General features: G+C 51.2%; 3 protein-coding genes and 1 non-coding gene across 5 annotated transcripts; 1 reads left to right on the top strand and 3 right to left on the bottom strand.

The window, feature by feature from the left end:
• Window positions 1-7508: 7508 nt before the first annotated feature.
• Window positions 7509-16617, bottom strand: kif23 (kinesin family member 23). 2 transcript variants are annotated; one of them, XM_086163129.1, is made up of 23 exons: window positions 16587-16617; window positions 16309-16372; window positions 14799-14927; window positions 14311-14416; window positions 13991-14127; window positions 13802-13911; window positions 13565-13735; window positions 13366-13410; window positions 13036-13148; window positions 12704-12825; window positions 12501-12603; window positions 12332-12411; window positions 12134-12253; window positions 11887-12043; window positions 10906-11067; window positions 10509-10675; window positions 10249-10422; window positions 9952-10164; window positions 9189-9422; window positions 9010-9098; window positions 8853-8931; window positions 8355-8425; window positions 7509-8284 (listed from the first exon to the last, which is right to left on the bottom strand). In XM_086163129.1, the coding sequence occupies exons 1-23, from the start codon at window positions 16598-16600 to the stop codon at window positions 8269-8271; spliced, it is 2676 nt and encodes an 891-aa protein (XP_086019255.1). In that variant the 5' UTR covers window positions 16601-16617; the 3' UTR covers window positions 7509-8268. The 2 variants fall into 2 exon arrangements, with proteins under 2 accessions (XP_086019255.1, XP_086019256.1); XM_086163130.1 differs by lacking the exon at window positions 13366-13410.
• On the bottom strand, window positions 12896-12993 carry LOC147224756 (Z30 small nucleolar RNA). Its single transcript, XR_015107425.1, has one exon. It is a non-coding gene; the product is annotated as a Z30 small nucleolar RNA (small nucleolar RNA).
• A 1058-nt stretch (window positions 16618-17675) lies between the features above and the next one.
• On the top strand, window positions 17676-20811 carry ddb2 (damage-specific DNA binding protein 2). Its single transcript, XM_086163512.1, has 11 exons — window positions 17676-17756; window positions 17851-17984; window positions 18078-18187; window positions 18279-18470; window positions 18560-18726; window positions 18802-18901; window positions 18978-19155; window positions 19458-19603; window positions 20002-20157; window positions 20382-20427; window positions 20504-20811. The coding sequence occupies exons 2-11, from the start codon at window positions 17861-17863 to the stop codon at window positions 20731-20733; spliced, it is 1449 nt and encodes a 482-aa protein (XP_086019638.1). The 5' UTR covers window positions 17676-17756; window positions 17851-17860; the 3' UTR covers window positions 20734-20811.
• Window positions 20812-20856: 45 nt separating this feature from the next.
• LOC147224753 (protein FAM180A) lies at window positions 20857-21620 on the bottom strand. Its single transcript, XM_086163640.1, has 3 exons — window positions 21473-21620; window positions 21319-21389; window positions 20857-21241 (listed from the first exon to the last, which is right to left on the bottom strand). The coding sequence occupies exons 1-3, from the start codon at window positions 21540-21542 to the stop codon at window positions 20900-20902; spliced, it is 483 nt and encodes a 160-aa protein (XP_086019766.1). The 5' UTR covers window positions 21543-21620; the 3' UTR covers window positions 20857-20899.
• Window positions 21621-22561: the final 941 nt, after the last annotated feature.

The raw sequence follows: 22561 nt of genomic DNA, 5'->3' as shown, positions 1-22561 counted from the left end.
CAGGGTTCTCCAGGACCGTTCACACTCCTGGTTCAGGGTCAAGCTGCATTCCTAAGCCTGCTAGCTTGATGTTTTTCACCAACTAACAGCAACCGTCTCGCCTGAAGCTTGTTAGTTGATGCCTCCTCTCGGCCTCCAGAACCCGGAGATCCTCCAGCAGGACGTTTTTCTACCCCTTTGAGAACAGAGGTGACGGAGCGCCACAGCTCACAAACCCGATTTTATTTTGTTTGTGCAGAATGAATTCTCCATGTTTTTTTTTCTGGCCAGGTGTTCTTTTCATTTTCTCCTACCAATTTTTCCCAAAAAATATTCTCTCCATGTTATGTCAATTTTCTCCTGCCTGGGTTCTCTCTATATTCTCCTACCGATGCTCTCTCCACCACAATCTCCAACCAATCTTATCTCCATGCCTCAATTCTCTTCTCATGTTCTCCCGTCTGGGTTCTCTATGTTCTCCTGCAAGGGTTCTCTCTGGAAGGAGAATCATAAGAGAACCCTCACGGATTGATTTGTTTTCCTGTTTTGATTATATTATTATCAATTATACACAAGTCTGTGTGTCCTGGGCTCTGTAATGTGTGTGTGTGTTTTGGCACCAAACTGGCTCTTTGGTTGAAACATCCCAAAACGCTCCCATGAGCTCGGACATATCCGACAAACGGCCGACAAACGCTGTTAGCGCATTTCGTCGTAAAGTACGCGCACACACACACACTACCGCGCGCACACACACGCGCGGATGATGTGTCGGGCAGCGGCGAGAGGAAACAGGGAAACCGTGGAAATGAGCGATTTTGTGGCTAAGCTATTAGCGACTGGCGGCGCCAGAGATGGATCGCTTATCTGACTTTTAATAGCTGGCATGGCAGCGGCGGCGAGCCGGAGCGAGGAAGGGGACAATACGGCACATTACGGGAGCAGCCAAACCCCCGCCTCCACCTCCACCCCACAAACCGCTCCAGACTTCTAATTAGCATTCATTAACAGCCGGGCAAAGACTGATTACGCTCTTTAAGCGGCGCATTAGCTAATGTCGGCCCCCCCCCCTCCCATGCATCAGCGGATCGGAGCCGGGAAGGAGCTCGCTACGCCGGCCCAGACAGAAACCGCCCGGACGCTGACGGAAGAGCTTAGCGGGCCCGGACGTCACCGGACGCTAATTGTTTTCCAAACCGCCGTCACCCGGCTAGCGCTACGGCGATGCTACAATCCTTGCTGAAATCTACCTGTGGTGGAAACTGGATTTCCTCACAAAAACAAACTTCTCAAAATGTGAAACAAAGGAAGTGTCGGATCACGTGGACGTTACGAGACCGGTTCTGGTGGAGGATCTGATGGTGAACCTGCCAACCCTAGCAGGAAACCCCTCCGCGAAGATTTCGACAAGAGTTCGCCGCAGACAACGCTGTTATTCTCCGACATGTAACTCCTGACACGTGTTGATACCTGGCGCTCACAGCAGTAACGTCCTGCAGATGAAGCCCCTCGGGGGGGGGGGGCGCCGTCACCGTGAGCGAGTCGGGGCTTGATGGCGCGGCGCCAAAGGCGGGCGGCGGGAACGTGCCGCTGCGGTGAGCACGTGCACGGGCGACGCCGGAATAACAACAACAACATCGTCATCCACAGGTGGCTCTAAGACGGGGTCAGGATGTGAGAACAAACATGAATTTGCCCTCTTGACGTTTTTTTTTTTCCGGAGATCTTTGTTGTTGTTATTGAGCGGGGGCGGTCAGGGTTCACTGACGGAGCACATTTAGCAAGGCATCCTGTCACACACACACACACACACACACACATACACACACACGCACCTCGGCCTCTCCTCACACCAGCGCCGCTTTGTGTGCTCTGCTAATATTGACTCTGCTGACTAACACTGCCTCCATTGAGTCAAACACAGAGCTGTTTGACCAGAATTAGAACATCATTGAGATAGCAGCGTCCGACCTGTCCGGGCCACGAGGGGGCGGAGCTTGGAAATCGGTGGGTTTTTAATCGCGGACGCACAATAACGGGCTCTTGTGAAACGTCCACTTGCAAAAAATCATCGCGTGTGTGTTGGTTCTGCGGCCTTTTTGCGGCCACTGCATTCAAAACAGAGCGGTGTGAAACTTATACACAGCTATAAAACGCATTAGCAGGAATGAGCCTGCATGCAATAACACAATGTCTACTTGTCTTTAACGGCTTTGTTCCCATGGTAACAAAAACATAACTGAAGATGATTCGACCCCGACGTGGCGTGGTAGAATCCCGGCCTCTGAAGGTTCAACTAGACGTGAGTTAGATTAGCGCCTGTTATGGCGGAGCTTGAAAATGTTGCATGCTTCCACGCGGATAGAGCTGGCTGTTTTTTTTGGTTTTTTTTTGCAGGAAAAAACAGGAAATGACCCTTCATTGTGGAGTTTAGCATCCTTGTCTATGATTGGCGGGCGGTGGCTAATAGCTGGAGAGGTCAGCTAGCGTCATCAATGCTAGTAACGATTTCCTATATGTTTGAATTTGAAGATGGAAGGCAAAGGCCGTCGCTTTGGTGACGGATTCGATTGTGTGTTTATGCACATTTATTGCACATGCAGAAAAGTGGGTGGTACTTGCAGGTCACATGACTCCCCTACCTCTGAAGCTAACGGTTACGGCGTCGCAGGTAATCGCTGGCCTGCAGCGCCGATATCCACCAATCAAAGGAAAGGACCGCCCCCCGGTGGTGGCGCCGCTCCCGTTCATGCAGGTTCATTTTGCATGCACACACACACACACACACACACACACACACACACAGAGCGTTAGCTTGAATTGCCCCGGGGTTATGTGTTCGCTCAGTCATGTCAGCTAAATGAACCATCCATAATGTAAATAAGAAAGGGAGAGGAAGGGATGCAAATCTCACAGTGCCCCCCGGTGCTGAGAGGGAACAGAAAGAGATGTCAGCGTTTTATCCCCCCATCACACACACACACACACACACACACACATTTCACTTTCAAATGAGGCTCAGCTGACTGGAAAGTCCGGCCTTCGATCAGCAGGAACCAAACGGCGGCGGCACTAATCTCAAATAATCCACGACTAGAATCCGAAAAGTCGGAAGAATCTCGAATTGCACTTCTCCGGCCCCCTCCCACGCCGCTCTGCTGTTTTTCTTTGGCGGTTAAACGCCATCCTTTCTTTGTTTTCTACACACGTTTAGTGAGCTACACGTCAAATGAGCTGTTTTCTCAACCCCCTCCCTCAAAATGTGAGACAGAAACAAGGTAACCGCAGGACAACAATGGCGCTGTCTGCACGCCAATCCCTCCAACCTCCCCCTCCAGTCAGTAATTACCCACCACATTTGCACTTGGATCTGCGAAGACACGGTGTTACAAAAACACAGAGTTCCTGCGTGTCCTGGGTGCGGGGAGATGTTTCCTGGCGTTTCCGCGGCGTGTTAACGGCCAATTTGACACAGGACGGATATTCGAGCTGGCGCGCGGCGAAGCATGTGTCGGGCGAGCTGGCACGACGGGCGCATTTATCTGCTCCAAAGAGGAGAAGGAAGAGGAGGAGGAGGAGGAGGAGGAGGACGAGGGAGGCCTTGTCTGTTCTCCATTAGAATCCACTCACTTCTTCTGCAAACACAGGATGCTAGCCAAACACACCGATTCCAGGGGGTTGTGTGTGTGTGTGTGTGTGTGTTTGTGCACACCCTGTTAGCTCAGCAAATCCAGCTCCCACAAACATGCTTCAAAGAAACCCTGCTATCTCCACGCGGAACTTTGATGTGGGTATTGATCGTGCAGCGGCCTGCAAGGAGCAGGAGGAGGAAAAAGGGATGTGATGGAGGTTTTCATACTTGAAGCAGATAAGAGGGGGAAAAAAAAAAAAAGAAGTGAAGAACGACGATCACATCCACACCTGACATTGAACACATCACGGTGGCGGTCTGTCCCATTTGCTCTTTTTACGTAAACACAAATCAGGTGTCTTCCAGGACCTGTTATGCCGATATGCCGTCCGGGTCCCGAAAGGCACGAGGGCACGAGATCACCTGGTTCCTCAGAAGTTCCCTGCGCTGTAAAATAAATCTGGAAAACACATTTCCTGCCAAAAATGGACGGATTAGCCGGCTGGGTGGTCTTTCGGGCCTCCGTCACATTCACACCTGGTCCCCTGTGAGACCGGCCGGCCCACATGCAACAGGGATGGACCCGCCACCTCCGTGCCCGCCGGCTTATATTAGCCCGCCGGCTTTCAAACGCAACCGGCCCGCATAAGGTCACCGCTTTCTCAGGGAGGAGAGTATTTTCCTCGCCACCGGTGGAAGGAAGGGGGGGGGGAGCGACGCCCGGACAGAGCGAGCCGCTTCCAGGAGCGTTGTCACGCCTGCGCCACCGTGGAGAACACAAACAAAGACTTTCCAGCGGTCCCAGAGCCTGCTTCTCCGCTAGGTTTAGCACCATTAGCATCCGATGAGCCCTGCTGCAGATGTGATCCTCAGGTAACGGTCAAATGCACGCCTTATAAACACACCGTGAAATAAAAACACACACTCCCACAGTGCCAACAGACGTCCGCTAGCTCTTTGCATTCAAGTGGGGGAAACGCACGACTCGAAGTTCTAATCTACTTTCTGCACGCCGCCGCCGTAATCTCAGAGCTAGCACTCCCACCTGGCCTGGAACGATAAAAGTTGCAGTATATGAACTTTGCAGCCGAGCCATATCTGTGATTGTGTGTGAGATTTTCAACCCGGATTCCCATGCTCTGTGTGTGTGTGTGTCTTGGCACAGGGACCTGAAAATGACACGATGCTATTTCGTTGTCCTGCGAGACGCCGCTCGACATCCTTCGCCGATGAGCAGCTTCCTTGGCGAGGGAATTGTCTCTGCGGAGAGAGAGAGAGACGAGAGACTCTGGGATTAGCGGGTTAGCAAGCGCCCTGATGCTATTCTTTTTCTACACCCTTCCCTCCCCCAAACCACCTCCCACAAAAGAAAACAAGATTCATGGGAAGTGAGCGGAGCGCCGCCACATCCAACACGCCATTTAGTCATCACACATCACCCCGCGTTTCACCCGGGCCGCTGCAATAACTCTTGGCATCTCCTTTCATGTTCACGGGCAAACTGCTCGCAGCGCTACTTAAATAATCATCCGGCCGCACGCAAAGCCCGGCCGCACCGCAACATTAACGGGATGAGATAAACCACTTGTGAAAAAGCGGGCGGATTTTTTTTTTCTTTTTTTTTTTTTCCTGCGAGGGACACGCCGCGGTTGCAGGGAAAGTGAGTCAACGGAAATCAGCCGTGGCACGCTGTCACCGCAGCGGGGACGCAGCCAGCCGAGAGCGCCGCCAAAGCCGCACACGTCGGGGCGAGCGCACTCCAGCGACAGCTGCGAGCACTTAGCCGGCTGCCAGGAGGAAAGACGGGGAGGAAAAAAAACACCATTTGGCCCAATTTGGGCAATAATGAGCCCGCGCAACAATGGCGACCAGTATTTCGAGCGAGGGGGAGGTGGCGGCGGCGGCAGCGGCGTCTCGGACGGTGCGGGTCAAAGGTCAAAGCTGCTCAAGGAGCACGTGGGAATCACACACACCGGCCGGGACGTCCGCCGAGCGTCCCGACACGGCGCCTTGTTTTAGGTGTCGAACCGAAAACAACCCCCCCTCGCGTGCCGCCGTGCAAAAACTGAGGCTACGGGCCGACTGCCCGAGCAACCGCCCGCACGTGTTTCTCGTTAATCAGCTTCCGCGGCCGCACGTTGTTTTCTTTGGCACGGGAAGAAGGCGGGGAGTTGTGTTACGAGCTCTGGTTTGACAGGACAGATGTGGCTCTCGGCGAAGCGGAGAAGTTCCCGTCGGTTCTATTTAAAGTTGTAGCGTGTGTCCCGATTCCGGCGGCGTGCAGGACGAGGTCGCGGACCCGTCGCCGCGGGCAAATATTCCTTCACGCGACCCTGGAGGTCACGATGTGCGACCCAACAACCCCCATCCCTGCAAGTCAGCGGGGTCTGCTGTAGGATCTGCAGCACCTCCACAGTTCAGACATACAACTATTCACCTTCTCAGTCACATTTCTGTGCAACTTAGGGTTTCCTGCATGGAGAGTCCAAACAGAAAAGCCTTTTGCTTTTTTGCTAATGGTACAAACCCAGGTAGAGACAAGATCTAGTAGCTCTTCATTAGACCGCGTGGTCGGTTGGAACTCACCGACGAGCAGGCAGGCCAGAGTAGCAGGACAACCAAGAAATAACTTCCTCCAAGGCAAGGAAACAGTAAAACTGTATAGCATTTTTCTGTCCAATAATTAACCACTCTGGCTGAAGTATTGGGAGTCTTTCACCATCTTAATAGACTTTATGGAACCACGAAAGGGAAAGGAGATCATTGAAAATACAGCGGGGTTTGTCATCTGGAGAGCACAAATGTAGACACGTGGCTTGGCTACTTTTCACTTAAATGGCTACAATGTGGCTAAAAACACAGCACTTGCAAGTTAGGTAAATAACAAGTCTACTTTTTTTTTTTTTTAAAGGTTTGTGAGAAATGTTTAATGCTAGACAAAAAAAGTAAGAAAAAAATTAAATAGAGAAATAAAATTAAAAAAAAACTTGAAAGGGGAAGGGGAATATAACATATATTTAACTTGGTGGTTCACAAAAAATCTCAGACATCAAACTGTATATTTTTTGGTTTTTTGGATTTTTCCATGTTTTAAGGATTTTTTTTATATAATTCAAAATCATTTATAAAGAACATAAAATTGGGGGGGGGAACACTTTTGCATTCTGTTTTTGTGAATGAAGAACTTGGCCAGGCCTAAAATAACTTTGACACCTAGTTCATCTCTTTCATTGCTTGAAAGTAAACCAAATGTCATCAATAACAAGTCTACTTCTTGGCAAGTAGAACAACAAGTTTCTCTTGCGAACGGTAGTGGCTAGCTTGGAGTGACGCTGCTCCACGCTGGTTCCAGGTGAGGATGTGATCCCTGCAACAACCCCCCCCTGCTTCCATGACTGTAAGGGATTTTTAACTTGTGGTCTAATTTGAATTTAGCAGTAAGGTGGTGGCCTGAACTCCCTCCAGCAGGTGGAACACCGACTAAAGTCGGACACAAGGCGCTTCGTGGGCCGGATTACTAGAGCGCTACGGGCCGCTTGTTTCTCGACAGCCTCTTAGGGGGGTATTAACAGGAGCTCGATAACATCTCTGCTTCCAGCATGGAGGGTTTTGGCGGGAGGCGGAGGACGACGGCGGAGCAAATCAAGTGGGCCGGTCAAACAGCGGAGCACTCCATCTCTCATCAGCAGATTTAATGGCCGCCGTCGGCCCCGGGCTATTGACCTTTTCCGAGAGGCTCCATGTTAGCCGCTCTCCGCTGAGCTGCGGTGGAAGCTTGGGCAGGCCGGCGGCGGCGGCGGGGGAAAACGGCTCGCCAGCCACCGCGCGGGCCGCCATCGTGAGTTTGGAAACGACGAAGACGGGTTCCGCGAAGCAATGCGGAAGTGGAGTTGCATCGTTTCTGCCAGCTTTTATTGACTCCTTTTGTACAGAAAATAAATCTGTGCTGAACAGAATCTTTTTTTTTTTTTTTTACATTTTTTTGAATACATCTGCTGTGTTGCAAGGTGTCCGTTTACAATAGTGTCTATTAGAGATGTGTCATTTAGTAATACACACACATGTGATTTGAAATTCAGGATTATTTAAGAATAGCAGTTGAGTCTTTGGAGGGAAACATCTCGCATCACCTGTTTGCTCGCAATGGGACCTCCACGCACAAGCTGAAGGCCGCGGTTACCTGCTGCTGCCCTGCGCTGCCCCCTGGTGGCCGGTGGTCTACAATAGAACTCTGTCTGGATGGTGCTTGGAAAAGGAATTTTATTCCTGAGTTACGGAGTGTAGGAGGCAGAGCTTAGCATCGGGAGTGTAAAGAAACTTAAGGGTGAGAAAGAAAGAGAATATCAAGCCTAGTTCCCCCCCCCCTCACGTTGCAGCAGGTCGATCAAGTGCATCCCATCTCAGACCCTCCTCTCTCCGTAGCCATGGAAACCACGAGAGACCTACAAAACTGGCCCTGCGCACGCTTGCGTAATACTTCACAGCACAGCTTTGGTGATGCTTTATATGAAGACTGCAGCTTATATATAAAAAGGCATGGGAAAAAAAACAGTTAAATAGAACTAAAGATAAATATAAAAACAAAAAACACTAAGACCGACTATTGCACAGCAGTCAGGAGAGGAGATGGAGGGATGAGGAGGAGCCACCAGCAGCTTTCAAGGTTTTCTGCGTCTGAAACAGAAGGTCAGGATTACAGCCTGCACTCGGACAGAGAAGGTCTCAAGAAATGGCGGCGGCTCACTTAGTGACTCCGACGTGCTCATAACCAGGACCCATGGTGGACCCGGCCCTCATCTCCACAGCGACCGAGCACTGAGGGGCCAAGACATAAAAATGAAAGTTACTCCTTGAAAGAGCAGCAACTCCTCTCTGCTGCGTTCAATGGACTATAGACAGGAACCGGGACACCAGCCTCCTTACATACAGGCGTGCGTGTGTGTGTGTGTGTGTAAAAGGATGAAGTTTCAGTTTGCAACCTTTTCACACATACTAAGTGATGTATGGTGTAGAAATCATAACAGCCAGATTGTATTGAGGTTGTAAGAGTTTAAAGAGGATTTTAAGGTTATTTATTAACTTTGATTGTTTATCTGCTATGAAGTGGATGCTGGACTTGTGGGCCCGTTTCTTACCCAACTGTTCTCATTTATTGATAATTTGATTTAAAAAAAAAAAAAAAAAAAAAAATCTATTGAATAAATGTGTCCCAAAGTGCGCCGGAGAAGAAGAGTCCCCCTACCCTGGTCTCCACATCGGTCCAGTTCCCATCAGCTTGGGCTCCAGCGGCGTTGGCGCCCTCTGAGGATTTCCTCTTGCGACTGCGGGACAAGTAGAAAGTCAGACATGGATCCGGGCGCCGTACCGACCGACGAGGCTGGGCGGCGGCGGGTGGCTACCCCGGGGCAGAGGCCAGCTCCTGCTTTAGCGTCTCGATGTCGGTGAATTGCACCGACTGTCCCCCTCCTCTGGTTTTCAGTACATCACCCTGCGGGGGGGGGATAGATTAGCTACTCCACTTTTGCTGATCCAAAAAAAACAAACAAACAAAAAAAAAAAAAAAAGATGCTGGTCTCACCTTGATCAGCTGAGTCTTTATCTCGCCGTCGGACGCCACTTCCTGGTGCGTCAACACGTACCTGTCACACTTGGACAGGGCCTTCTCGCTGGGGGCGGAGACCTGGATGGCGTTGGGGATGATGGGTTGCAGCACCGTGCCCAGTTCCAGGTTGCTGGGCGGCTTGTGGTCCACCCACTTCTCCGCGCCGGCGGAGCGGGAGCGGCGGTGCCGCGCCCGGACCGGCGTGGATGTCTGCATGGCGTCAGAGGAGACGTGAGGGAGGACAGAGAAGAATCCGAACCTTCTATCTACGGTTACATGAAGCCGATCCTCCTCCCCGGAGCACCGGCTCACACGGGAGCGGCGCTGCAACCCTGACATGGAAACACCCCTTGTATAGCGCAAGGATTTCCGCTTTAAGTTCAAAAAGGTGGCTTTTTTTTTTTTTTTAAGCATTTCCCTCCGCTGCACGGCTCTTGTTTTCACGGGGGCCTGACAGGACAGACCTGAGCCTGGAGGCCGAGGTCTGCAGGGGGAGGCGGCAGCCAGTTGTTGTGGAATCAAACATGGAGTTTGTGCTTCTGTTGTGTTTTCTAAGTGAAGTATGCGACCTCACTAGCTGCCCTGTTGTGTTTAGTTGGGTAAGTGTCCCCAATGGTGGTGTGAAAATAATAAATGCTCTTGTTTAAAAGGGCTGCCTGAGGAAGAACGTAGATGATGACACAGTTGCCTTTTAGAACAAAGCTTTCATCCAGGGATGAATATTCAAACGGTTACGTACGGGCATCGGCGAGGGCGAGGCGGATCTCTTGGCGGGGTACCGGTCCTCCCTGGAGGAGCGCTGAGGCTGCGCACCTTGCGTCTGGCGCGGCGGCGGCTCGGGGCGGCCGGGGGTCTTGTTCTCGGCCACGATGGCTTTGAGCTGCTTCAGCTTCTCGTCCTTCACCCACAGCTTGTTCTGCATCTCCAGCTGCATCGCGTTCACGCGTCTCGCCTGCGAGACAGAGATGGACGACAGAGATGGAGGGCCTCCCGTTGGGCTGAGGCCCTGTCGTGCTCAGCGGCCGCACACACTCACACACTCCTTTTCCCACTTGTGCTGCGTGTCTGAGACCACGCCGTGCATTCGCTCCTCCATGCGCTTCTTGTCGGTGACTTCTCTCTGCAGCCTCTGGTCCCTGGTGTCCAGCTCCTGCTTCAGGCAGCGTTTGTCATCCTCGTAGATCTTGGTGGTCTTCTGGAGGATGTCGATCTGGCACGGATTGGGTTGAGAGGGCCGCGTCATTTCCAAATGCTCCGGCGCACACGGTCACGGTTCAAGATCTCACGGCTCCTCACCTTGTGTTCCTGCGTTCTCACTTTCTTCTCCAGGCGCTCAATCTCTGCCTTGTTGCTTTGGATGATTTTGTCCTTCTCCATGGACTTGCCATTCAGCTCGTGGATGAAAACGTCTTTAGAATTAAAATTGTTGTCCAGCTCCTGAAGCATGGACTTCATCAGGTTTGCTGTAAAAACCCAGGAGGAGGAAAGGCATCGGTTAGTTGAGTAGAGGGACAGTTCATCAGTGGTCACTGCAGAGGGCGGAGCTCACTTAAACTAGTTAATCGTCACATAACACCGTTCTGTAGATGTGGATGACAACAGCTACAGGAGATGGAGCTCTTTAATTTTTACTACCACATTGGAGACCTGCCACACCTCATGCCTTCAGCAGCAGCATGATCCTCTGTGTCACCTGTTTTGTTGTACTCCTCCATCATGACCAGCCTGGACCGGTGCCTTTCCTGCAGAGCCTCGATCAGCCGGGGCAGGGTGAGGTCATCGTGGGCGTCGGTCAGCTCGCAGGAGGGCAGAGGGGGGAGGCTCTGCAGCAGGTGGTTGACAGCCGAGGGCAAGTCTGAGAAAACAAGGTCAAAGCCCATCTGGGGTTGGTTTGGAGGCCAAATGTCCCTTGCAGTGAATTCACTGACATTTGAAATACTAAATCTACATGGCTGATATTAAAAAAAAAAAAAAAAAAAAACTGAATGGAGCAACGGGCCAGAGGAAAGGCTGCAGCTGCATGTTGATTCTTTTGAAAACGAAGGGAGGAAAGTTCAACCGAAACATCTGAGAGCCAGAAATGGCCCGCTCGGAGATAGTCGGTCGTGCTCTCCACGGAAGGAGAGGTAGGGTTTCCTTTGTGTGTCTGTGACTCTATCCATAATCGGAATGATTTTCAAATGGGGGATTTGTGTGAAACAACCGGCCTCCGTCCAGCACACAGAGCCCTCGGGGGGTGTGTGTGTGTGTGTGGCTATTACTGTTAGGTTACTTTAATTCAAACCAAACTGTTCATCCTGCGGCAGACTTAAGTCACCAGACTTTTATAAAAGCGCTCTTGATCAAAAGCGTCTAGACACATAGTCTGCTCTGCAGTGCGGTGCCGATAAGGGATGGAATATGTGCTTTCGAATTGCAAAGCGGGAGTTTTACAGATTATTTGGGTTGCCGTCAGTTGTGCAAGAGGCAGGCACCGGATCTTCTCACGATTTGATCCTGTGATGATGATGGTTTTATAGTCTTTGGAAATGTGACGCCCTAGTTTTAGCCCAGACGGGCAGTCATTAGATACCAGAATCACTTCCTCCCATCCATCAAGACCAGGGCAGGATATGAACCGCAGCCTCATTAATGTGCGGCGTTTAAACAGGGATATTAAAAAGCCCGTTCCCACCTCCATTGGGACCTCCGCGCTCCTCCAACTTCCGAGACAGCTCCTCTTTGAAGGCCTGGTTTCTGTGGCGGCGTCCCGGCGTGAAGCCACAGATGGGTCGGTCTGCGGGCCGGGCCACTTCCACCTCCTGGGTCATCTCCGCAAAACGCATCACAAGCTGGGAGAGGAAGAGAAACACCGGGTCAGATGGAAGTCAAACCCGTACATGGAGTGAGACTGGAGAGGTTGGATGTTGGGATGAGCTGACCAGAGTCTCCTCGTAGTCGTCCGCCTTGGGGTTGACGCAGACGATCATTTTGACCTTCCCCTCCCCGTCAAAGTAGTTCTTGAACAGATGAGTAATTTTGGAGTCTCGGTACGGGACCATCTGAAACCAGACAAGTATGAATTACCCGAGTCGGGCGCACCCCGCCAGAGTGTTGGGCCGCGGCCGATCCACGCCCACCTTGTTTGTGCCGCACACTTGGTTCTCGCGGAGTATCTCGATACATGTCCTCAGAGTCAGCAGAGACTGGTTGATGTTACCTGCCGGGTCAGCTAGCGGTTAGCTTCCAGACACACTCGGCATTTAAAAAAAAAAATGTCAAAAGCGACCCCCACGCTGGGATACAAACCCGCTTCGCGGATACGGCTGCCCTCGGCCTGGGTGCGGCCCGTCCGCTCGCTTCCTGCCAGGTCCACCAGACAAAGCTGGCTAACGGTCACCTGGTTCTTGTCCTTTTTTAAAAGATTAAAAAAAAAAAAAAAAAAAAAGAACTCAAATCAAGACACGAAGACCAGCTGCGTCTGCAGAAGCCAACCTGACGTCCCATCCCACCTGGAGAATGGTGTCTCCGTCCGCATCCAGGGGAGCCTGGGCCAGTTTTATGATGAACACACTGTGGGAGCGGCTGGACTCCCGGTTCAGCCGGGTGTTGGCGACCTTCCTCTTCTTCTGACCTACATTAAAAAGTAAAATCAATACGGAGGCAACCTTTCAAGCATTTTAAGACACCCTCTCAGCCACTTCCCGCTCAGAGAGAAGATTAACTGAAGTCATTCCCTGGTCAGAGTCGGCCCCGGAGGGCAACACTACCAGATCAGCGGCATCTACAATCATCACTGCAATGCCCCATTTGTACGGTTTTACCCTCCCCCCCAACAGCTCACCTTTCCAAAACACCTGAAAGGCCTCCTCGGGGGACTTCACCTCCACCTCCATGCAGCCGGCCACGTACATGTTGTGATTCTGATCCTCTCTGAGGGTCTTGGACTGGGGCTGTCTGGGGTGAGAGGAGAGCGGGGTCAGCCACTGAGGACCCGGGGGGCCGACAGGGAGGGGACAGAGCGATTCAAGACAGGACGGTTACGATCATGAAGCACCGGAGAGCAGGGGGAGACACTGGGGGAGCTCGGCCATGACACAAAACTACAAGCGGAAGGAGGGAGGGGGCGAGATTGGGGACTAATCTGAGGTTGGAGGATCCACTGGTCACATACATGAACTCAGTGTTCGAGCGCACAGGTGTGCCTCCGCCATTCCACCTAGTGGAGAGAGGACAGAATAATTTGTCTTCCGGCTACTTGGCCAGCAGAAAACACACCAAAGAATCAGCCCGGACCCCTCAGTGAGGGTAGGCTACAAATCCATCCATCTGGAATCATAGCGCGGTCACAAGGCGAAAAATCTTCTGCTCACTTTGGCTTGATCGTATCCTCCTGGATTTCCTCGAGGAGGTCATAGATGTAGTTGTTGTAGATTTCCACATAGGAGACGAAGATGCTGTAGCTGCTGTCCTCATCCACCTCGTCTGCTCTGTAGACGTCCCCGGTCTTGATCATGTCTGCGATTTCTGGGTCCAGCTTTTGTCTGAAACCGGTGCGGCGGATTAGATTTCTGGCAGCAGGATTCTCAACCACCGGGAGCAGGTTTTACCTGGACAGCGCCGGTTTAGGAGTGGGGATGTTTTCACGCCTTTGTCGCTCCAGCAATGCGTCGACCTCGCTCTGGATCTCAATGCCGTTTTTGTCATCCGTCTTGAAAACCTGGACAAGTAAAACACGTGTTGGCAGAGAACGGCAAAGGCAGAGGTGATGGGCAAAGGCGGGATTTGGTTTTACTCACATATCTTTTGGCCTGGTAGGGGCTGATGCTGTTAAATATCATGTCGAGGGAGCGAGGAAGGAGTCCGCCCTGTCCTGGGGAGCCCGTCATGGTGAAGGTCTTTCCACTTCCCGTGACTCCGTATGTGAACAGCAAGCCTGCAACAAACAGAACATTGAACCCAGTCCAATTTAGAGTTCATTTTGTACCAAATGATCGATCTTCACCCCTGAGAAAACAGGAAATGGCGCTTCTAGTGATTATTATCGATGAAGAGTCCATGACAAGGGCGTCAGGAGGAGAACTTTAATGTGACTCCATCTGATGTCGAGTGGTCTCACCGTTTTTCCCGTGGATGAGGTCGTCAACGAGAGGCCGGGCAACGTTCTCAAACAGGTCCGTCTGGGACACGGAGACTCCAAAGACTTTCTTGAAAGAATACTGGGTCTGGGAGGGAACAGGGATGGTGGGATATCTTTAACCAAACGTTTGTCTTGCAGTCACTCAGTCCGGCGGTTCGCTTCCTCATGACAGGTTTATCCTGGGATTGTAAACAAGCCTCAACTATTTAGGTCAATGTGTTTTCCATCAGAGACATCGGGCTATCACTTGTCCTGCAACACAACAAGGCAGCTGCGCTGCAGCACTTTCCACTGGCCTGATCCCTGGAAGCTCAGACCAATAAACTAATTCCATTCCTGAATTATCACGACAGATAATGGATTTTAAAAGGTTAAAATCCTTTCTTTGCTGTATCGGCAATCTAAGCCTTCCAAAAGTCCGTAAGACACATCGGACAGCAGTGGTTTAAAGAGATCCTGCCGGTTACCTCTTTGTATTCTCCATTGCGGTTTGTTTTGAAGCCTTCGGGGGCGTGCAGCTGAATGGTGGAGCTGCTGATCACCTCGATGCAGCACTCCTCATCCTCAGTGCCGAGTGGTCGTACACGGCAGAAAACCTGAAGCGAGATCCAAAATTCACTTTGGCTTATGGGTAGATGTCACATTCAGAACGAGTTGTAGGACACCTGATGCAATGCCAAACAGACAGGTAATCGCGGGTGTTTGGTCCATGTAAGACGCAGGTGTAAACATTTTAAACGGACACTTGAAACTAAGCAAAAATACCCAACAACGAAATTTCACAGAGTAAATCCCGAAAACAAGTACATTGCAAAAGCACATTCGTTCTTTGTGTGTTATGTGTTGGACACCTTTTGATTCAGTTCAAACCAACTTACTGCCGATCCATTCTTTAACACTCGGCCTCGAGTCAGCCTTTAGATGACTTAAAGCAAGACAACCCGCTAATTCACGACATCTTTGTCAGGCCCGACATTACATCATAAACAATTCAGCGGGGAAATAAGGTTTGATCCTTTTAGGAGAGACGTTAAACTTGTTTGATACTTTCAAGGTACCGAGCTTGTTTTGATTTGAACATTTTTGCTAACTAAAAATAAATAAATAAATAAAAGTTGAAAATAGATATTGGTCTATCACCGATATCTATATGCCGAGTCTCCTGTGACAATGGAAAGCTATCAAGAGTTTTATTGTGATACCTCTGGGTGGGCTTGGTATGAAAATATAGCTGCACTATTTTTCTTGGACTACTTCACCTCTAAGGAATGTGAACCAGTGTGTGAAATACTCCAAGGGGGCAGGGATTAAGACGTCACTTCACTTGTCTGCATTGTTTGCCAGTCACTCACCACTGCTAAGAATCGCTGCCCTCAGATTGTCCCCAAAGAGCATTTACATAAATAGAGGCAAAAATGTGCATTTTGGTTGTCTGACTATTAACATCCAGTGAAACACCAAAGGTTAACTTACAAGTGGTGAGTAAGTCAGGGAGTACAATAATAGACAGTGACTTATGTTAACTTGCACACTAAACCTTGGTTTCACCAATAAATGTGATGATTTGTCCAGTCTCACTACATGAACAATCCCAGACAGACAAAGGAATTTAAAGAAGGATTTCTGTCTGGAGCCTCCAGACAGGAAGGTAAACAGCAGCCGCCTCAGTCATGCAAATGTAAAGTATGCGGGCTGTCACAGGATAAATAGTGGGACATTGGTTTCAGGAATTAGTGAAGCCTTTGTCTCCTTTAGTCTGCTGTTCTTTTTTTAGCTGTGGGTTGAATTAAATACTCCTGAATTGTGTTTAGGCCAGTTAGGTGGACAGTCACGGTCAACGGATTTAACTAGACACAAAGCTAGCTAAAAATTAGCTTATGTCAAGTTCCGGGTACGGTATAGATTCTTTTTTTTTTTTTTTTGTTTTTTAAGAAAAAAAAAGGTCAAAAGGCTTAGAGACACTCGGTAAAGACTTACTGCAACCGGGTCCTTCTGGTTGCTGGAGGGCTTTTTCGGAGGCCTGCGGGGGGTTTTGCCCTTCCTGAAAGACACCGGTAAAAACATCACAAACACGGCTAACCATTAGCTTCTCCGGTCGGTGGACCCTGGTGACTAATGAAACGGGCGACCCCGACAAGCTAACGCCCGACCCGTTGTTGTCGGTCTAAACACGCAAACCGTGATCTCACAGCGCCGTGGAGAAAGAGATGAGAAGGGATTTCAATTTTAACAATCCGTGAGTTATTTCAACTTACCCCTGTCGGATCATCGTGGCGTTTACCTCTCCGCCTCTAACACCGGTTACTACGCTATTTGAACTTTCCCTCCCGGGGCCGTTTTTCAAAACGAGCCACTCGCAGCCAATCAGACATCGGGACGGCAGATCACGTGATATTGCTTTCGTCATTCGCGTTAGCTTTACGGCAGCCGGCGGCGGCCATTTCCGCCGGTGCCAGGTTCCGCTGTCTTCAGTCCTGTTTGTTTTTAAAAGTTTTTAAAATAAAAAGACGTCCCTACAAGAGTATCTTATGTTAAATTTGTTTTCCCAACTTGTAGGGACGTCTCTAATAAATTACTTCAATCTGATTGAACAAACGATCTCCTTAGTAGTCCAATGAAAACATAATTTTCCGTTAATGTAAACAATAAACTAATGAGTGAGTGTCTCCCAGTTATACGAGCAATTAAAGGATTTTTTTAAATAAAATATGAAGACATCACACGACAATCCGCAGACTGAAGTATTCCCTCCTCAATTGCATTTTTTAAAGATAATGCAAGATATGCGTAATCAAAGTCAATGCATTAAATACACTTAATCAAGATCTTGCAGGTACTCGTAGATCAGCGACTTCCACTTTCTGTAAACCGGAAATGTGTTACTTTTATTAGTTAACTGATATATACTGCTCAAAAAATAAAGAGAACACTTGAACAACACAATGTTAACTCCGAGTTAATCACACTTCTGTGAAATCAAACTGTCCACTTGGGAAGCAACACTGATTCATTTTTTACTTGTTTAAAGGACAATCCATCAAAGTTGGATCAGCCTGTGGTGTGTTTTTTCCACTTGTATATTTAGTGTGACTCCCAATCCAGACCTCGAAGGGTTACTAAATTAAATTTCCACTGACAATGTTTGTGTGATTTTATTGTCACCACATTCAAATATGTAAAGAACAAAGTATTTGATAAGATTATTTCATTCATTCAGATCTAGGATGTGTTATTTTAATGTTCCCTTTATTTTTTCGGGCAGTGTAGTAGCCCCCATTACTGTTAGACAGAGCAACAGCGACGCCTGCTGTCCAATGAGGGTAATACATCTGAGTTACAAAACAGGAGAAAAAAAGTCACGTGTGGCGCGTTGTTGTGTAAAGATCCCACTTCCTGCCATCGGATCGCGACTTCCGGCATCACCGGTGAGCGGGGAAACTTCACTCCACTGCTGCAGCCGAGTTCATTGAACCCGCATCCCATTCACTTGCATGCAAAAACTAGCTTGCTTTTCCTCAGGGGCGGAAGCATGAAACGGAAAGCAACCAAGCCCGCCGTACCGGAGCCGAGCGGCAGGGCGAAGAGGAAACCTCCAGGGACAACTCTCTCCAGGAAACTACGAGATAAGAAAGACCGACAGACGTCTGCAACAGGTGAGCAGCGATGCAGCGACACCGCACTGCTTGGTTCAGCAATCCTACATGGTGTGTGTGTGTGTGTGTGTGTGTGTGTGTGTGTTGTTGCAGGGGGTTCTTCACCCGATCCTGCGGGGGTCCAGAAGCATGGACACTGCAGCATCCTGCACTATCTCTACAGGAATACCCTTGGCCAAAGGCTGCTCTCTCAGATGAGACAGGTAGAGGCTTGTCGGACGCTTTTCGTTGACATATCGGAAAATAGATCTGAACCTTGGTATGTTTTCATTTTGGTGCCTCTCCCTTCTCCAGTGCCTCCAGCAGCCCTTCGTCCGCTCGCTGTCCTCCTACCACATCCACGGCTCGGCCAGCCCCTTCGACCGCAGGATCACCTGCCTGGAGTGGCATCCCACGCATTCCTCCACGCTGGCCGTGGGCTCCAAGGGCGGGGACATATATCTGTGGGACGTGGAGTCGTCGGCGAAGAGCACCTTCAGCCGAGGGGTGAGCCGCGTGTTCACCTTCGCGGGCACGCCGGAAGGGAGATCCTTAAGCCATCCCGCCTGCGTGTGTGTGTGTGTTTGCGCGTGCAGAACGGCCCTGGAGACTTCATCGGCGGGATGAAGTTCTGCCCCCACAACTTCTCCAGAGTGTACGTGGCGTCCGGCGAAGGCACGCTGGGGATGTATGACCTGGAGGGCGGCACACGCCAGATCCTGTCCAGAACTTTTGACTGCGGTCACGATCACCACAATGTCTGGTGAGAAAAAAGTGGAGGAGACCGACGGAAGGACAGGCGTGGTACTGACTGCGGCTTCTCCCGGTCTTCTCTTAGCTCCTGGTTCTGCTGCCTGGACGTTTCGGTGAGCAGGCGGATGCTGGTGACGGGGGACAACCTGGGCCACCTTCTGCTCCTGGGCTTGGATGGGAAGAAGGTCCGTGCAAATAAAATCACACACACACACAGACACACCGGCTGCAGTGAAGTCATTTTTCGTCTTCCTCCTCCAGGTTTTTAACGGCAAGCTGCACAAAGCCAAAGTGACCCACGCCGAGTTCAACACGCGCTGCGATTGGCTGCTGGCGACAGCCTCCGTCGACCACACGGTGAAGCTGTGGGACCTCAGACAGGTGAAGGACAAGAGCAGCTTCCTGCACTTCCTGCCCCACGAGAAAGCCGTCAACTCAGGTGAGCTCCCTGAAAAGCATCCTGCCCCAGTGTGTGTGTGAGTGTGTGTGTGAGTGTCGGGCGCTCTTTAGCGGCCTCCAGCTGTCACTGCAGCCCAAACCTTTGCAGAAAGTTGCAGTTAATTACATCAGCGAAGCTAAGATTCATTAAATATCTGATTCGACCGTCCTTGTAAGACATCCACCTTACTGACACACATGCGTCCTCACGAGCATTGCAACAGACGTGAAATCGGATCACTGAATGTGCAGGGGATGGTTGTGTTTCCTGTCTGACCACCGGATGCCTCTCGCTCTCCTCAGCCTACTTCAACCCCTCCGATTCCTCCAAGCTGCTCACCACCGATCAGTACGACCAGATCCGGGTCTACGCCTCGTCCGATTGGTCCAAACCCCGGCACGTCATCCGGCACCCGCACCGGCAGTTTCAGCACCTCACTCCCATCAAGGTGTGCACCAGGGGCTGGGATGGGGACTGCAAACCTCCTTTCAGCTAAAAATTTAAGTCTTTTAGGTTTACAGATTCACCTCGGGGGCGTTGCTAAAAGTGCAAGAGTCCTTTTTGTCACAAAACGGCACTAAGTGCATCGTTAACGCCACTGTCGTATCCTGATATTAGCCCTCATTGCAATATTCATATATGCTAATTGTAATTAGCCAAAGGCTATGCGCTCAGCGGTAAACCCCCTTCCGTAGTGCAATTTCAGATCGACTTCCCAGGTGTTGGGACCTCCTCTCTTGCAGGTGAAGATTTTGGATAGTCACACTGCAGCGAAGAAACTGTTAGCGCTCGGCTAATAGCTATCGGTTTTCTCATTTCCTGCCTGACTGACTCCCATCCCTGCAGGCCACCTGGCACCCCGTCTACGACCTGGTCGTGGCGGGCCGCTACCCGGACGACAGGGTTTGCCCCGGTGACCGGCGGACCGTCGACGTCTACGACTCCGGCACGGCGGAGCTGCTGTTCCAGCTGCAGGACGCCACTGCGTCGGGGATCAAATCGGTGCGTGCAGGAAAGCAGCGCACCGATTTGTGTTGTTTACATGACGCATAACGGCAGAGCTGTTTGTCCCGACTTGGTTTTTATTTCCACCCGTCAAATGATTCAGTCTCTGAGGGGGAAATTCCGTCCTGATTTTCACCAGATGTTTTTCCGACTGTTTTGCATCTTGCTCTGTTTTTGCCTCCCGAGTGTCGCGGCTAACCGCGGACCGCCTTTTCTTGCAGGTCAATAAATTCAACCCGGCGGGCGACATGATCGGCACCGGGATGGGTGAGTACCGGAACCTCCAGGGTGGGCGCGTCCGCTGTCCACCTGCTGCTCTGACCTGTATGACTTCGCGTTTCAGGTGTGACGGCGCTGGTGTGGGGCAGGAACAAGTCATGGGTCGTGGATCGCCAGGGGGCGCCGGAGACGACCCCCACTGGAGCCTCCCCATTGGCGGGGCGGTCGAGGCCCGGCAGGGAGCGGCGAGGCCGGCTCTCCGACTTGAAGCTCAAGAAGAAGCTGGCGTCTTTGGAAGAACCCGCGACCAAAACCAAGGCGCACTGTGAGAAAAAGAGAAGGAAGCGAGAGTAGCTTCTGGACTTGCGGGCTGGTTAAAAATTGCTTCCTATCTTCCTTTTTTTTTTTTCTACTGTATCATAATAAAAAGTTTTAGAAACAAGACATGGATCCCAAGAAGGACACGTTTCTCCCTGATTTGCTGCTCGCTCTTTAATCGGGTACAAGATGCCGATCGGTCTCAGGCGTAGCTGTAGAGATAGTTCCCGCGCAGTTGGCGGACGGTGACGTTGGCCAGCTGGAGGAGCGCTCCGCCCCAGGCCTCGCGTTCCCGCCCGGGTCGCCCGGCCCGCTGCGCCGCGTACACCATGCTCAGGACCAGGACCTCGAACTGCTCCCGGCCCAGCGGCCGGCGCTGCCAGACGTCCAGCTCATCCACCATCTGTGCCACCGAGCCGGGGCTCCGGGGGATGTCGTCGTTGACCCGGGCCAGGAAGGACCTCCCCGCTCTCATAGAGGCCATCTCCAGATCCAGCAGCACCATGTTGTTGTCCTGGTCCATCTCCACACCTGCCAGGAGGAACTGCACAGACAAGAAGCGTTGTTTTGTTTTTTTTTTCCTTCTCTCCAGTTAGGCGGGAGACCAAACGGGCGGAATACCTCGAACATCAGGTTTGCATCATGGACGGCCGAGTTGGTTTTCTCGGGCTGGTCCTCGCTCGCAGCTGCATCTGGAAGAATATAAAGTCTACTGAGGAGCCTGCGGTGGAAAACTTCCCATGCGCGTTCTGACCCGCCGTCCGTCCGGACTCACCTCGCAGCACCTGCTGCACCCACAGCCAGAAGATCAGCCGCAGCCACGTCCTGACGTCCAGCGCCTTCATTCTCCCGCAGCCTCGGTGTCCTCCCGCCCCTCGCTCCTCCCTGAGAATCCCAAAAACACACGCCACCCGAATGCCTCGGATTCCTCACCGCTCGGAAAAAGCGCCCCGTGGCCAGCTGGCGGCAGGGACGTTCGATTCCTGAGTTACGGCCGTCTTTGGGTTCAGAATTTTGCGGGCCAGCGGGAGGTTTCAGGACTGATATGTCACTTCTGCACCAGGATCTGCTGGGACCCTCAACACCAGAGGGTCCTTCTTGGTTCCTTCAGTGTGGGCTCTCCCCTCTTCATGTGTTGGTTCTCTATGTGGAGTCTTCATGTTCTCCCTGTTCCAGTCTGGATTCTCCTACCTTCGTTCTCTCTCTGTGTTCTGTCAATTTTCTCCTGTGTTAGTCTTTCCATGTTTTATCTCCCTGTTCTCCTTCATACTCCTCCGTCCATGTCCACTGAAGACTCAATTGTCCACAGGAGTGAAAGACGGGGCGAATGGTTTGATGTCTCTGTATGATTGACAGGTGACCCGACCAAGTTAAACCCTGCCTCTAACCCCTACATCCCCTGTGATTGGCTGATTGGCTCCCCCCTTGACTTCCCCTCACACTCCGTGCTGACCTCTGACCTCAGCATATCTGCTGCTGACATCCTTCTGAGAAACCTGAGAACTGAGACACACACACACACACACACACACACACACACACACACACACACGCGCACACACACACACGTGCAGTGTTTTGCCAGAAGGACTCCATTCCATGCTTCAATCTGAGGACTTCTGGGTAACACAGCTGAGGTCGTCGACCTCCTCCCAACTCAGAGGAGATCCGTTGGGCGTGCAAGGGAAGCGTGCGCTCGGGGTTCTCGTGCACGAAACTGACCTCAGGTGTCTTCTGTGTTGTCACGCTGAGCTTCAAGCCAACCCGCAGATGTCCGAGATCTGGGGGATCTTCTGGGGCCACGGCCGCTCCATTTGCGTGGACACGGAGTCCATCCGGTGTCCATCAGCCCACTCCAAAGGGA

Source organism: Fistularia commersonii, chromosome 17, assembly GCF_037954325.1.
Source record: "Fistularia commersonii isolate RoL2024-O1a breed Wild chromosome 17, RoL_Fcom_v1.0, whole genome shotgun sequence".
NCBI classification, from domain to species: Eukaryota; Metazoa; Chordata; class Actinopteri; order Syngnathiformes; family Fistulariidae; genus Fistularia; species Fistularia commersonii.
The sequence above is the reverse complement of the archived record's forward strand: the minus strand, read 5'-3'. Positions and strand labels throughout refer to the sequence as shown.